At 45.2% G+C, this 15,495-nt stretch overlaps 1 protein-coding gene across 1 annotated transcript in view; it reads right to left on the reverse strand.

Moving 5' to 3' along the window:
• Positions 1 to 4,489: 4,489 nt before the first annotated feature.
• The window catches only part of LOC119445948 (evasin P1243-like), a 28,579-nt gene continuing 17,573 nt past the window's right edge, over positions 4,490 to 15,495 (reverse strand). Inside the window, exons 3-5 of the mRNA XM_049663751.1 lie at positions 14,743 to 14,795; positions 12,228 to 12,299; positions 4,490 to 4,651 (exon numbers count right to left, since the gene is read on the reverse strand). Of these exons, the coding sequence (XP_049519708.1) occupies positions 4,508 to 4,651; positions 12,228 to 12,299; positions 14,743 to 14,795 (269 nt within the window). The 3' untranslated portion in view covers positions 4,490 to 4,507. The remainder of the gene's footprint in view (positions 4,652 to 12,227; positions 12,300 to 14,742; positions 14,796 to 15,495) is intronic.

The following is a 15,495-nucleotide window of genomic DNA, read 5'->3' on the forward strand; positions in this document are numbered from 1 at the left end:
TACATGGACAGCATGTCGGTTACAGTGCGATTCAGACGTTCGGTGAGGCCATTCGTCTGAGGGTGATAGGCGGTGGTGACTTTGTGTTTCGTGGAACATGAGCGTAGAAGGTCATCGATGACACGCGACAAGAAGTAAGGACCGCGATCGGTGAGCAGTTGACGAGGCGCTCCGTGATGCAGAATAACATCGTGAAGGAGGAAGTCGGCAATATCGGTGGCACAGCTGGTTGGAAGTGCGCGCGTAATAGCGTAACGCGTGGCATAGTCTGTCGCGACAGCGACCCATTTGTTCCCTGATGCTGATGTAGGGAAGGGTCCGAGCAAATCGAGGCCGACGCGGAAGAACGGCTCTACAGGGACATCGATAGGCTGAAGAAGGCCGGCGGGAAGCGTCGGTGGTTTCTTGCGTCGTTGGCAAAGTTCCCAGCGGCCAACATACTTCTGTACGAAGCGATAAAGTCCAGGCCAAAAGAAACGACGCCGCACGCGATCATAAGTGCGCGTTACACCAAGATGACCTGCTGAAGGTTCGTCGTGAAGCTGCTGGAGGACAGTAGTACGCATGTGGGAGGGCACCACAAGCAAGTGTTCAGGGCCTTCGGAGAACACACTGTGGCGGTATAACGTTCCATTATGTAAGGTAAACATCCGGAGTGAGTAAGTGTGTTGGTTTGTGTGTTTGTGCGGTGTCATGTTTCTATTATAATTTTAGTGAAATTTTCACTTACCTCTGCTTTCGTCCGACTCAAGCTTCGCAACAAGATTGCAGTTCTTTTCACTTTTGAAAACATGACATCTGGCTCATTAACGGCGGTCGTACAAGATATTTCTTTGGAGCAATCGTTAGGACAGTGGGTCTTTGGACTTTGCAAATACAATGACTGTTAATCTTGTCTTGACGAAAACGAGTCACCTTGTCGGAATGTCGGCTCATCGCTTGTATTGCTATTTCCGCTAATTTGGTCTTATCTGTATATAATCAGGTGGTTTCCTGCATTTTATTGAAACTTTTTTTCAAAGTCAGCAAAGCTAGCCCACGGTTCTGCAGCAGTTCTTTCCAGGGACAAGGAGCCGTATGTAAATAACGTTTACATCTCATACACGGCCGATAACAACAGCATACAACGGTACTTTGCGTATACAGGGTGTTTCAATTAACTGTGCCAATCCCTAAAAATTCATGTGTGCGCTACGAGAATGCAATCAACTTAGTATTTTTTGTTGCCCATTCTAACAACATTAAATACTTTTTCAGATCATATCATAATAATTAACTAGCTACATTTCTAAGCATCGATTTAAAACCGAGAAGGTGTCGAGCCTATTGCGAAATATTCAAGTAACTCGTCTTGCGTAGTTATAGCTGCTATGGTTTCAGTTTCTCGGAGCAGCTGTAACCACGAAAAGGAATTACTTGAACCAGGGAGCTCTGCATTTAAAGCAATACTTTAAGTGTCAGTTACTTCGATATTCTTAGTAAATGATGTCAGATAATAGGAAAAAATATTTAGTTGCAGTCGAGTACCGTTAAGAATACCAGGTTATTTGCATTCTCGTAGCGTTTCAGTACATTATTTAAAGGCGCCCTGAACTACTTTTCGTCAAAGTCGAGAAATACATATGAAGTTAAAATGGACTACTTCAGAAATATTTTGCCGCAAAGAGTACTTCAATGCGTTCAGCAGAAGCGTAGTTATTGACAATCAAACATTCCCGTCGCAGTGCTTCCGCTCATTCTTTGATGCATTGCACTGCGAACGCTACGGCGGAGCGGAGCGTGCCCACAGCTGTCCGCCTACTGCACGTCACTGTGGCGCGCAGTTCGAATTTGATTTTGGATGCTCACGCAGACGACACTATTTCCGTTTCTGGCGCCTACTACGCGCCAAACGTGGTACTGCTTATCGAGCCGCAGTGCGCTCAGCCAGCGGACTGATCGTGGCACAGAGTGATGGCTGCGGCATCTACGCTGCGTAGTAGACCGTAGGTGTATGCAACTGTAGTGCGCATGCGAAGCGTTTGCTTTGTACACGACAGGGCTTGAGGGCGCACTCGCGCTCGTATGCCCTAGGCTGGCCGTGCTACGTGATGGCCAACGGATAGTAGCCACGTCCAACTTGCTCATATTTAAGTGCTATCGATAGCTGAGCAACAGGTCAAATCTGCCAAGCCGTCTACCCTGGAGTGGCCAAAATTGAGCGCGCGCTGGCAAGCGTGCGGGTGGTCAAACCATGAGTTTCGCGTGGCTCGAGGCTAGTTAAGTTTTGAAAACTAGTCGAAATTTGCGGGACCCGACGGCTACGACAGCAGTAAGCAAGGAAGCCAAAGTTAAATTCCTACGCACGTGGTCGTGGCCGAGTGCTATAGTAGACGATGGCCGGCTCCTTCCAGAAGTACGTAATTTTTATCAGAAATTCGAAAGAAGATTTTCGCTTACTTCGGCCTGTTCATTAAAACTGCGTCAATAAACAAACTGTAGAGGCGTATATAAGACACCAGCCGTTTGGGCCGTCCGTTGTTTGAAGGTCCGAGCTCTCAGCACGAGCGGCGTTTCTCGAGGAAAGTGCAGGAGGGAACGATCCGCTAGAAAGGGCTGGAGAGCGTGACCCGCTAGGGCTTTCGTATTATTCGCTGCAAAACAAAGCAACAGTAGGAAGAAGCACGCTGATCCAAACATCCTTCATGACTGATGTCACAAGTTGCCCAATTGCAGCCGTGGCTGGGAATCTGCTACATTACGGAATCAAGCAACCCGAAAACAGTAATGAGCAGGTTTCTGTATAAAATGAGCGTTTGAGAAAAAGGTGACTTCGCGCTCCGTTTGCGAGCTCCACACGTTGCACACGAGTGGAAAATTTGACTGGGATGTTAAACCGCAGCGTGTGTATGCGTGGACAGTGGCTTTCTACGAAGCCCAAGGGCTGGTTCAGGGCCCCTTGAAGGCTTGACGCAAGTTAGCTGAAGCACAATATACTATCGCTCTCAATATGAGTTGCAACACGGTGTGCACCCGTCAGTTCTTTCAATATTAAAAATGAGACTTGTGGCATTTTTCTTGTAAACAGGGTGCTACCAGTAATCGGAGAGGCGTTCAGCTATTTTCATGTAGGCGCTGCCATGTTCCAGACGGGCATTGTATGGCTGCATGGCAGCCGCTACACACACACTTACACAAAAAAAAAGAAAAACTCTCGCGTTGCAACTCATATTGAGCGCGATAGTACATCTCAAACGTGCACGCTGTCACCAGCCAAAGTACACAATTGACGGATCTTTTTTTACAATCTACTCATAACTGTGACGGCCAAATCTTGCAATCCTCATTTTCTTGTTATTTATTTGTCACCTACTGTGTTAATTGCCGTTGTACCTTATGACAGCTCACCACAACATACATACATTGTAAAGTACGCCGACGACCACTGACGGCTGCAGGCTGGACAAGAGGTCTAAAAAAAAAATGGGAAGGCAATTTAATCGCCTGACATTAAAAAACTAAGAGTCCCGTACGCTACAACTAAGACGACTTAAAGGTGAAAGTTCGAGCGCTGCTAACTCAATGACATGACGATCACTTTTTTTGCCGAGTCATCATCACTCTGAAACCACCACTTACAGTCATTTTGGCGAGTCATGTTCTTTTTTGCAAGTCACCCTTCCTATGATTCTCCAAACACGAACCCTCACTCGGCACGCTTTTTGCTGAGTCACTCTCTCTTGTATCCTCAAATATCATATTTTTTGCAGGTCACTTCCCCACTCGATAACCCCTTATTCGTTCTTAATTCACACTTTATTCCGCCTTTATTCACCTTATCAGCACTTGATTCGCTTTTATTCACTCCTAATTCACTCTTATTTACTCTTCATTATCTCACTCTATCTCATCATTACCTTTTGTTTGAGTCCAATCACCCGACTAAACCAATTTAATTCACCATCAATTCACTCTTATTTCCCTCTTAATTCACCATCAATGCACTATTATTTCACCATCAATTCAATCTTTATTCACTTCATTCACCTCTTTGTATACCCATTATCACTTCAGCTCACTTGCTTAATCATGCTTCCACCCTTAATCGTAGTTTTGTGCGCATTATCGCCTCTTATTCTAAGAGAATCATTCCGTGTCGACGACGCGATTTTGAAACCACCTTGAAACGGAGACCTCACTATTAGACATATAAGGCTTTCGCCTTAATAATGTAATACATGCCTATAGTCCATAGGAGGCACGTGCATGCAAGCTGTGGTAATCACACGACACAGAGAAGAAACTCCGGAGATGAGGAGTGGAGCATATTTATAACAATACGAAAACGACGCTAACTGCGCGAAACTACGCAGTAGCACCGTTGTCTGTCTATCGACTGATGCAAAGAAGTATCGTGGAAGGTGTGTTATGAAAGAACCCAATTGTGGCTTTGTCGATGGTTGTAAATTTCCCGATGAACCGAGAGATAAATACTAGTCCCTTCTGATTGACAAGCGACCATTTAATTTCAAACTGGCATATTCATAATTGGGCGCTTAAAGCACCACGTACAGATACCGCAGCTTTCACAAATACCGTCATTACATTTGCCTAAAAGACATGAAAAATTACTGAAGTTCTCGATTGCGGAGACGTTTTGGCTTGACATTTCCTGAAACGAAAAGACGAGTTATTACAGACACTGTAAAAGAACACGCTTCAGTAAGGGATCAGTTTTAAAGGACGACCTGCAACTAATCACAAAATAGCCTTATCTGGTTCCCTTTACAAGCAAAAGACAGCTTTGTGACATTGGTTGCGGCTCAGATATCTCCTGCATTTAGTTGATGGCACTACCGGAACAATTTATACCACTTGAAATGTTGTGTTATTTGTTCAAAAATAGTGCTGTATTTTTATTTAAAAAATAAAGAAAGAGCAGCTACAGAATCGGCTTACGTCTACAGGGGTATGCATAAAGAACAAACAGCAATAACACCGCAATACTTAGGCGGAAATATGGCATGACATTTCGGTAGAGAGCATTTTAACTGTTAAGCTGTAGAGTGCGCCATCAAGGCTAAAAAAATTAGTTATATTATGGGGTTTTACGTGCCGAAACCACGATCTGATTATGAGGCACGCCTGTAGTGGGGGACTCCGGAAATTTAGACCACCTGGGGTTCTTTAACGTGTACCTAAATCTAAGTGCACGAGTGTTTTCGCATTTCGGCCCCATCGAAATGCAGCCGCCGTGGCCGGGATTCGATCCCGCGACCTCAGCAGCCCAACACCATAGCCACTGAGCAACCACGGCGGGTGCCGTCAAGGCTATTACACTACTGTATAGCGTAAGGGAAATAAGGGAATTTAATGAAATCTGTGTCGCCTCTGAACGCTACAATGTCAATAGGACTAGTATGTCGCTGTCTTTACAAAAAGCTGACAGACTTAAGAACAGGTCAGCTACCGACAGGTTCCACTAACAGTGTATGAAAACTCATGCAACATGTAATTTGCAATTTAGTCGTATCATTTTTAGAACAAAAGCAATTTCTCCCTTCAACATGGCTTTATAAAATGTTTTTATGCAGTCATGCAATTAGCCGCCTTAGGATATGAACTGGCTTCAGCTAGATAGATGAGACAAGAATGATGCCTTGATTTTAGGTTCTAGAAATATTTTTACAGCGTTCCACATAGTAAAGAAATGTTAACTCTTGAAAACATTGGTCTTCCGAAGACTCGTAATAAATAGATTAACTTCTTCGGTTAATCTCTCGCTGCACTTAGTTTCTTCAGTTGCAAAGTCGTTTCTCTGGCTTACTGGCATTGACGTCCGGAGTTCTCTAGGAGAGCGTTCATGGACTTATTCTCTTTGTTCTCAAGATAAATGATATTTTTGTACGGTGATCAACTCATTAGTAAGTATCAGATTATTTGCAGATGACTGCGTGTTTTATAGACGTATCGCTTGCGCTGCAGATCAGGAATGCCTTCAACTAAATTTATTTGTCTTTTTTGATGAATGCGAGAATTGGTGGTTACACAACAATGAGCTTAAACAATGTTCACTGATTCGAGTTCATTATTACAGCTGCCGGGAAGCTACTCTAAGAAGTCGCCTTTTCTGGACTAGGCGTAGTGATAACGTCAACTCGTCAGCCTCTGAAATGCTTGGGAGTTTTAGATATAATTGAAAAGCCTCTACTTCGTAGCAAACATTATGAACTGTTAATGTCATTGTAATAGCACGGTTGAATTACTCATGTGCGTCTTCGTTCTTCACTACAAAAAAAAAAAATCTATGGGGGTACCTAAGCAGTTATTATGATGTGGAAATGCAGCAAAATTCGGAGGACGCGTAAGCTTCGCCTTTAAGAGTTGGGACGCGATAGCATTCAAAGATCCTTGATTGTTTCTTATACTTCCCAGCAACTGCAGCTTATGTAACGGTAATGTTTACCGGGAAGCGCTGGCGGTGAACGCTATGCACGAAGGCGCGCTTTCTGGTAGAAACACGGCCTCTTTCGTGCGCCGGCCTTGTATTATTGTTTTCACCTTTGATATTTCAGCCTGAGAAGATTCAGCCTAAAAGGCATGCGCTGTCGGTGTTTGGCTTCATGACAATTGTTTGTGGGCTGTCACTCTCAGAATTCCGAGGAATAACATCGTAAAGAATGCAAGACAAAGTGTGAGCAACTTTAGTGGTAAAATATATTTGGAGGGCCTGCATGGCTGGGGATGCCTTTCTCGGCCGCGGGCGGCATTTCAGACGCCGACACCGGATTTTCTGCAACACGGGGCCCTAAACGCTATCGCGTTAAAATTACTTGTCGCTGAGTTATGTCGCTGAGCTTAGTGTTGCGGCAAAATGTGTCCAAGTGTGATGTTGCTGCTTATGAGGTTGCAAAAACGGAAGACGACAAGCCGGCCATATTGCGATGTCTCAGCTGAGTTTTATTTGCGGGGTTGTCATTAAAGTGGTGTTTCACGCACAATACGTTGAGTGTTCTTCCTCGATGAGACAACTTTTTCGCACAATGACATCACTTTGCCGAGGAATGACAGTACTTTTCCGAGCAGCACCATGGTGTTGACACTACATTTTTTCATCCGGTTCGTAAGGGAACTCCACCTCATACTCAGGGGGGATGTCGCATCCAACGGGTTCCATAAGCGTGCTGCATCTTATTCGTCGTCTCCCATGGGCTCCGGCGACGGCGTCTGCGGGTCCCCGACAACGCAAATGGCACAGCGAGCGACTGCAGTTCGACTTCGCCGCCCTCGCTCCGCAGCCGCTCGCATTGCCATCTAGTGGATCGGGCGCCAGCCAGAGCCCTACCACGCGCACAGGCTCGAAGATAATAATCACGTTCGCCTGTTGCAACGGTGGAGGGTTGGTTAGTGCACTCGGCTACGCTGCGGTAACAGTGGCGGTGGGGCAGGGAATTGAATCGTCACCCTGGCCACTTTTTATTGCGATAGCAATTATATGGACACTCAAAAGCAGATTTCTGCCGTCGGCGTCGCCGTCGCCGTCGGCGTCGCCGTCGCCGTCGCCGTCGCCGTCGCCGTCGCCGTGAGGTTCCGTATGACGTCATTTGGAGATGAAATCGTCGCCGCGCGCCGAACGCTGTATGTGCGAGTGAAAGGGCGCGAGGGGCGCGTCTTTCACGGGGAGTGAACGCACGGCGGAGAACAAACGCGCGTTCTGCGCCGTGCTCGCTTAAGGGCTGCAGAAGTAGGCGTCTCTTTTCTCCTTTACAATCACCATATATGTAGAGCAAACGCGCCTTCTTCGGACGCGCGAGAGGCCGTGGGGGAGGGGGAGGGAAGGGAGGCGACGTTTAGCTGCGGCACCAAGTGCCTATTTATATCAGAGGCTCCAGCAACAGTCACCAACGCCGCACGCATTTTGAGCTAACGCGGGCAAAACGCCGATGGCGTCGACAACAGTTCTGCGTGTTGTTGCTACCAAAGCCGCTCACCTTACTTCGTATGACATTGCTGTGTTGCTATCGCATTCATTGCTTCGCCCTTAGGGCGAAACTGTGACATTTTTTTTTTAGGCAGATGACGTTGACGTAATTTGTGTACCGTTTTAAAGACGATAGTCTTTCTTGGGGAACTTAAACGCTGAAAATTTGGTTTGTCTGTCTGTCTGTCTGTCTGTCACCCGATTCAGCCACCCGGCCAAAGTTGGACCACTTGCTTACCGCCCACACTACTTAAACTGGTATGGCTGTTCATACTTGTGAACGTTATCGATCACAAAGTAAATATTACGCATATCTGAGGCGCAACATCACTAGGTAAGTATTAGGAGGTGTGTTCCTTTAATAGAAAATACATAGATACGTAACTCTAAAGACCCTAGTTTCTTAAGCTGCGCTGAAAATGCCATGCTATGCGCGCCGACGAACGACGTTCCCCGAATGCGCGCCGACGAGCGCCCTCTGCCATGGAGGAAGGAAACCCTCTGCACAAGCTCATGTTTCCCGATGTATTGCCAGATGGCGTCCATGTCTCACGCAGTGCCTCCTCAATTTTATCAATGCCAGCCAGATGCGGCCGATTCAACATAAAGGAAGCGCTGGCTGAGGCAGGGCAAAACATAAATGGCCGCTTGATGAAATAATGCGGTAAAATGAAATCTGTTCAAACAAACCTTCATGCCAGGACGGAAATGGTACGAGAACAGCATCACGGGTGGCCGCGGATCAGACCAGCACTCATGTAGTACGGCCGGCAGAAGACTATCGTCTTTAGACGACATTTGCAGCGAAGCACGCAGATACGCGGCAAATTTTTTCTGCGACGGCTTTCTGATGACGGTTAGGTCGCACATTGAGCCAAATAGTGCTCTTGCTATAAAAATATACTCAAACGCTAGAAAAGGCACCAAGAAGAGCAGTACATGTCATTTTAATGACTATATTCGTCATTCTTAATGACTATATCCTAAATCCTTTAGGCTATAAACAACATTTTCTCATAAGAAAAAAAATATGGACACTCAACGAATAAATTTTATTTTTATGCTTCACACTAAACTGTTTGTTATTGCCGCATACTGAAATACTTGAGACTCCGTTTATCGGGGCATACTTAGGCACACCTACAGGTGAAGAGTAACACTCTAATTTGTACGCATTAATTTTTTTGACATTTTTTTTCCCGTGGACTGTTTTCGAGCGGAATTGGCTACCTGAAGATGTAGTTATGGCTCGTGATGGCGCTTCATTCGAACATGCATTGTTGCAGTGGCCTAGGTTGCGTTGGTTGCACTACAATCTAAACATTATAGTATTGCACTTGCAGATCACTTTTACCACTTCTATTTTAATTTTGAATGAACTTTGGTGTCCCGTTTTTTTGTGTTTGTTTCCTTCCTTTGTCCATGCTTATGAGCTGCAATAACTATTATACAAATAACTTATTAATACTAATGCAAATCATTATTTTGGCCAAACCAAGCTTTTCGCGACAGCTGGACAGTATTCGATCTCGCCTCGTTTCAGAAGGTAAAATTTTAGCTTCGCCCGTAACTCGAAGCAATGAGGCGAAAGCTTGTCAACTATAATACGTAGTAAGCCTTAGGCTGTTTAGTGCGGTGTTTGTCGGAGTCAACACTCGCTGGTTCGAGCAAGTGACCTTCTGTCGATAGATGAGAAAGTCTGAGCCATATTCGCTTTTAGAAGTTGCGCCTCGCGGTGGTGTAGCAGGAAGACTCTGCTTTTCTTCCTACCATGAGGACTCAGCCAGTGTTTCTTACTAGAAAAAAAAGCACCTTTATCTGCTTGATTCTGTATTCGTTCGGTTTTTCTAAAATCTATATTTGGGCTACCCCATCAGTAAGTGGAGCGCTAACCTTGATGGAACTTATATGTCATCAGCGCCATCAGGTGAACATGAGAAGCCAAGCGCTATAATATAAAGACTAATGACGAAGAAGCAGACGCGCACGTTGTTGTTACAAAGACATGAAAACCTAACTGAGAAATCGCGGACGTCCGCTCTATCGAGTAGACAGATATTGAGCGAGTGCTGGCCATTCATGGCAGATGTCGGCGCAATGGCGATTTTTGGGACAAGTGTTCTCCACTGCTGTCACATGGACATATGATGTGAGAAAAAGAATTGATGTTTCGTAAGATGCGTGTGTTTGATTACCCGAGTATTAACTGTGAGTGTACCTAAACCTTATAGCTTGTAGAGAGCTACTGTTGCCTGGCAATTAGCGGTTGAGCGTAGGAGACAACCCGGAAAGCTAAGAATAATCAGCTGAACATTTGCTAACGCTACGTATATCCTGGCATAGCCGAGCTAAGCCACTGCAACTTTTTTTTCATGAAGCAAATTGAAATAAAAATAGCCGAGAAGTGGAATACGGGAGTTCTGAGCTATCAATCTATTGGTCGTAAGTTCTAATCCTCGCGGCATATTCAGAATTTTAGTTCTTTGTTTGAAATTTGTCTTGCAAATTATTCTCGGATTCTAGTTACCAAATTGGCGGACATCAAGATTACCAGGGGAGCGGGGCCCATAAGAACTAGCGCTGTAAAAAGGATGGCCATTTGGATGGTAAACCATATTATAGCACTGAAGAAGCTGATACTGTTTGGCGCAGCATGCACAATAAATGTAACCACAGCTAAGTGCGCAAGCAGGTTGACGATACTTCAGATCAGCGCGACCGGCTTTGTCTAGGTGTGTCTTCTTCCTTTCCAAGTCTCTGCACCTGAAACTACCTCTCGAAGTGTTTCCTTACCAGATCCGTTGAGCTACTGGCTGTTGATAAATTGGTATCCAAAAGTTATTTGCAGTATTTTACGAAATACCGCTATACCAGTTGCCTCATGGTGGCTGAAAATTCATAAACACCAATTGAAATGCTTCTCTAGCCCTCACGTGATCAGCATAGATCAGCAAGGCTGCGTGTAAGAATTGGTAAAGATCTGTTGAAGCGTTCTGACGCGTTGGTGCGTTTTCCTAGTGAATGTGCTCTTTAATTCAGTCATAGGTAGAATGAAAACAAACATTATTGTCCTGAATGCATTTAGTTTATAACAAACTACTAGCGCTTTCTTTCAGATAAATTGCAACACGTGCTTGGGAGCTGCGTAATTTTTTCTGCTACACAACGTGGTAAAAGCCTTCCGAATTAATAATATTGGAGAAAAAGAAAATGAAATGCCGAACTAGTGCCTGAACTATGTTACTGCAGAGCATTCGTAAAAGTTTTTAGTGCCGTCTCCTACATTGCAATAGCATTGACGGCGCTATTTTTCAAGCCTACGAGAGAGAGTTATAACAACTGCAAGATTTTTACGAGATTGATCAATCACAGGTCAAATGCATCGGGTGTGAAGTTAACCGAGACGGAGGCCGTGACTACAAGTCCGGTCGCTGTCAAAGCCTAGAAGCACTTTCCTACCGAAGATGCGTTTTCCGTTTCTATGTGAAAGTTTATGCACCACTGTCCTCAAGTATCGCCGCCTGAGTCCTTACGCCTGCGCGTGGCACACCTCTGCACATCTCTCGCGCCGGTGGCCTTACAAATGCTACAATATAGAATTGCCCTACTTATTTTACCCTTTCTGAGGTTAAGTACTTTTAACGATTGGCTTGAAATGGCTGATTGTTGAAACATTAATATCGAGCCGTTTGCTCTTTTCAAATACTCTGTGTGTATATTTACTGCATTAGAGTGACAGAATGGGTGTCAAGGGAAGGGAAGCACACTCGAGGATGGCAGAAAACTAGGTGGGGTGATGAAATGAGGAAATTTGCAAGTGTAGGTAGGTAGGAATCAGTTAGCACAAGGCAGGGGTGAGTGAAGATTCCTAGGTGACGCCTTCTTCCTGCAGTGGGCATAAATATAGGCAGATGATGGTGGTGCCGATTTACTACATAAAGAAGAGTATTAAAGACCGCAGCAACATTGTGGAAGTTTTCTACGGTAGAGCCAGTGCACCCGCAAGTTCGAAAATTCTACAGCATGCTTTACGGAAAGAAATTTTGTTTTGTACGAAGCTTCATTTGTTGTTTTTATGCAACAAATGTTTTAGTTCCTGTAAAACATCAAGTTCAGCTCCATAATTGTTAATTTACGTACTAAATTCTCATATACATCCGAAAGCACTAATGACTTCGTATATTTTTCAGCAAGTTCCTTATAAGTCCGGAATAATTTGTACCTCTCGCATTGTTGTCAACAAGCAAATACACTTTGTGCTACTTACAATGCACAGCGTGTCGTTTGGCAAAAATAAATCTCCTTTCTCTGTGCATGACTGGTTGCACCCGACTGGAAGCTGAGATAACAACAAGAGGAAAAGAATGACTGATGTAATGACAACCACAATATAATCACTGGAAGCAACACATGAGCTAGGAAACCAACTGAGGCAGCAATTTTGAGTACATGGTTTTATTTATTGTATTGACCGTTTTCGTGGTGATCCCGCGCTCGCTGCCATGTTTGATCACGTGGTGACGAGTCCATTGTTTGCCTCATCTGCCTCGTTGCTTCCATGTTTAGAATGGATGTACATGACGCCCTGTGCGGCTCAGGAAACCTCTGTTTCGGGAAATATCGTAGACGTTGACTGGGTGGATGACACGAAACTTTGGCCACTGCTTCAGAGGGCATGTAAAAGCGCTTTCGGAGCTCATTAAGTTTTGTCCAAATTGCGCGAGCAGCGTATATGGTGCTTGTTCTAAAAGCGACGCTAAAAATGTATTCCAAGCTATCCAAACTTTCCGCTTATCAATTGAATCAGAATCAGTGTGTTTCGCTCTTAGTTTTTTATTCGGCAAATATTTTCAAGCAGTGGTTTTCCACGTTTCTGACTCAGTGAATTTTGTTGGCGTGATCACTGTCTGTTTATTTTCTGCCTAATTTCTCGCGGTTGTGCTCAGTTGCAATAGATTTGTTCTTGCTGCACACAAGGCTTGCAACGTAGCTGTTCGGTACTATTTAATAGCTTGGCGCAAATATATATTATCGCTATTAACTCGCTTACTCCTGTGGACCGTCATGAAACATTCAGCTTTGACCATTCGTGTGCTGTCGGTGTAATCGCTGTCACCCATGCCTTGATGCATTGATTGAAGTGTGCGCCCGTTCACATATACTTAATATGTTGGCGATAGAGTGTGCGTAAGTTTGCGTGTGAGTTGAGGTAGGTGTGTGTAGATAACGTGCGCGAAACTTACTATGCCAGGAAGCGGTGCTACTTCCTTTGTCATTGTTTAACGAGTGGTACTCACTCTTGCCGACGTTCCGGAGTTGAAGTCTTTTCTTTGGAGGTTAGCGATGCAACGCTGGCGGATGAGTGATATTTTTTTTATCCACAAGGAAATTCGTGCATCGAGAACGGCTGGCAACACACGCTGTCCGTATGTCGCAACCGTCCGTGAACTTAGCCACACATATTCATTTTATTCCTTCATATGTCAGTCACTATTTTGGCAGCCAACTACTGCAAATGTCTTCAATCCAACGATCCACATTTTGCGTGAGTGATAACCAAGTTGCATTTCCGGCCGCTGATTGCACAGAAACAGGGCAGAAGCGGTAATGGTTTCGCATTAGCGCGCTTTCGTTTAGGCAACGTGCAGCGTGCCGCCGAAAGCGCCATCTCGTTTCTCGAGAACAAACTGTTCCACGAAAAGCGTCAATATGCACCAAAAGCTCCGTGGACGTGCACTTTTGCATGCCGTTCCTTGCCGAATGTGGACACCGCAGCCAAAATTTGACCCCCCCCCCCCCCCCCCTCTCTACCCTGCTCCTGAATCGTGCGCAGAAACGAAATGTGACAGCCACCAACTCACTGTGACGGCCCAGAGAACACAATGTCGACAGTTAAAGGAGAAGGAAACCAAGCGGCCTATAGAGCCAGGGGAAGAGGTGTACACTGTTTGTATCTTTTATAGCGTGGTACACTTCCGAGGACAGAATAGTCGAAGCGCAGCTCGGGAGTATACTCCCAGCTCACAGCCGCCGTATAGCTGACGCTGCTCGAGCACAGGCATGGTGATGGCGCTGCAAGGAGCACTTGCTTAGGGTGCCTTGATGCAACGAGAACCTTTGCTTGGGCTAGTGGGAATTTCTATGCTGTGCTTGAGAATTTCTAAACTGTGGATCCTGGACGATGATGAGGTGAAGACATATAAAACGATATACATACGCACGGATTGATAAGTTTTCTTCTGCAAAAATCACGAATAGTTTAGGGCATCATGATACAAAAAGAGAGGAAAGTCAAGACAAAACTGTACAGATACGTTTTGGCGTACTCGAAAGATCGAACGAAATCATGGCACATAAAGAAAAATGACGTTAAATGATAATTATTGCGCAATTCAGTCGAACGCTGAGGCCTCCGAAATTATTCGTTATACTGGTCACATCGGTGTAAAGGTCGCGCAGCGCACAGCTCACAATAGGACCGGGACATAATTATTCCTTCACTGTACTGGCCATTTCGTGGTTGAAGCGTTAACTTTAGAGGCACTGGAGTGTATATGTTGCATCAATAAACGAAAACCAGCGACCTGTGCTAAAATATTGGTGGAACAACATATTCTCAGTTTAAATTTTGTAAAGCACAGAAAAAGCATAGTTATTTGTAGATAAAAAAAACATAGCCGGCATCAACTGCGCAGAGTAAGCAATAGGTTACCTAATACACCCGAAAAGAGGATAAAACATTCGGCTAAGGCAAAAATAAAATAGCAGAAGGGGCTACAAACCAGGCCGCGGCCAGTTTCTAGGCCTACAGCTGTGCACAACTCTGCGACCTCCCCTGCAAAAGAATATATGGGTCAGAAATTGCTGTGAATAACAGTTTACTGACATTTTCAAACGTACACAAAATAGCCAATAGCTTTATATAAGAATGCTTTTTTTTGGCGGTAGGTGTCGTGCTCAACTGAATCACCGCTGAGGCTTCCTCTGTCTTCACATAGTTAATTCGCTGATAGGCACACAACGTGTTTCACTGTAAAAAAAAAAACCGCATATCCACGAAGTGAATGATGATGAGTGGGCGAAGCTCCGGGGGATCATTCGGGTAACCTGTGAATCCCCCGTACATTGCCCACTCGAACATGCAAATGAGTGACAACACATGTGTAGAGTATATACAATGTTGTTTTATTGGTCGTATATGGTATTGAGGTGCGGACTTCGTTTTCCCTTCATTAAGACTGCCTTGTGATCGGTGCAGAAGCACGGCGACGCCGGCAAGCGGACCCAGAGACGGCGACAGTGCCGGAAGCGGCGGCAAAACGCCGAAAGCGTTCTCTACCTGAGGTTGGTGGCGCCGATGCTCGGTTCAAGCGCGAGCTTCGCGAGCCCTTAGCTCCGGCTGTTGCAGCTTCACGAGCCCTCAACTAGCGGTCCGCTTGCTGGCGTTGCCGTGTTGCTACAGCTTCTCGCACCCTAGACTCCGGGTCCGCTTGTTGTCTCCGTCGCCGTGCTGCAGCAGCTTTGCGAGCCCTCGA

The sequence above is a fragment of the Dermacentor silvarum genome, chromosome 3 (assembly GCF_013339745.2).
Source record: "Dermacentor silvarum isolate Dsil-2018 chromosome 3, BIME_Dsil_1.4, whole genome shotgun sequence".
Taxonomy (NCBI): domain Eukaryota; kingdom Metazoa; phylum Arthropoda; class Arachnida; order Ixodida; family Ixodidae; genus Dermacentor; species Dermacentor silvarum.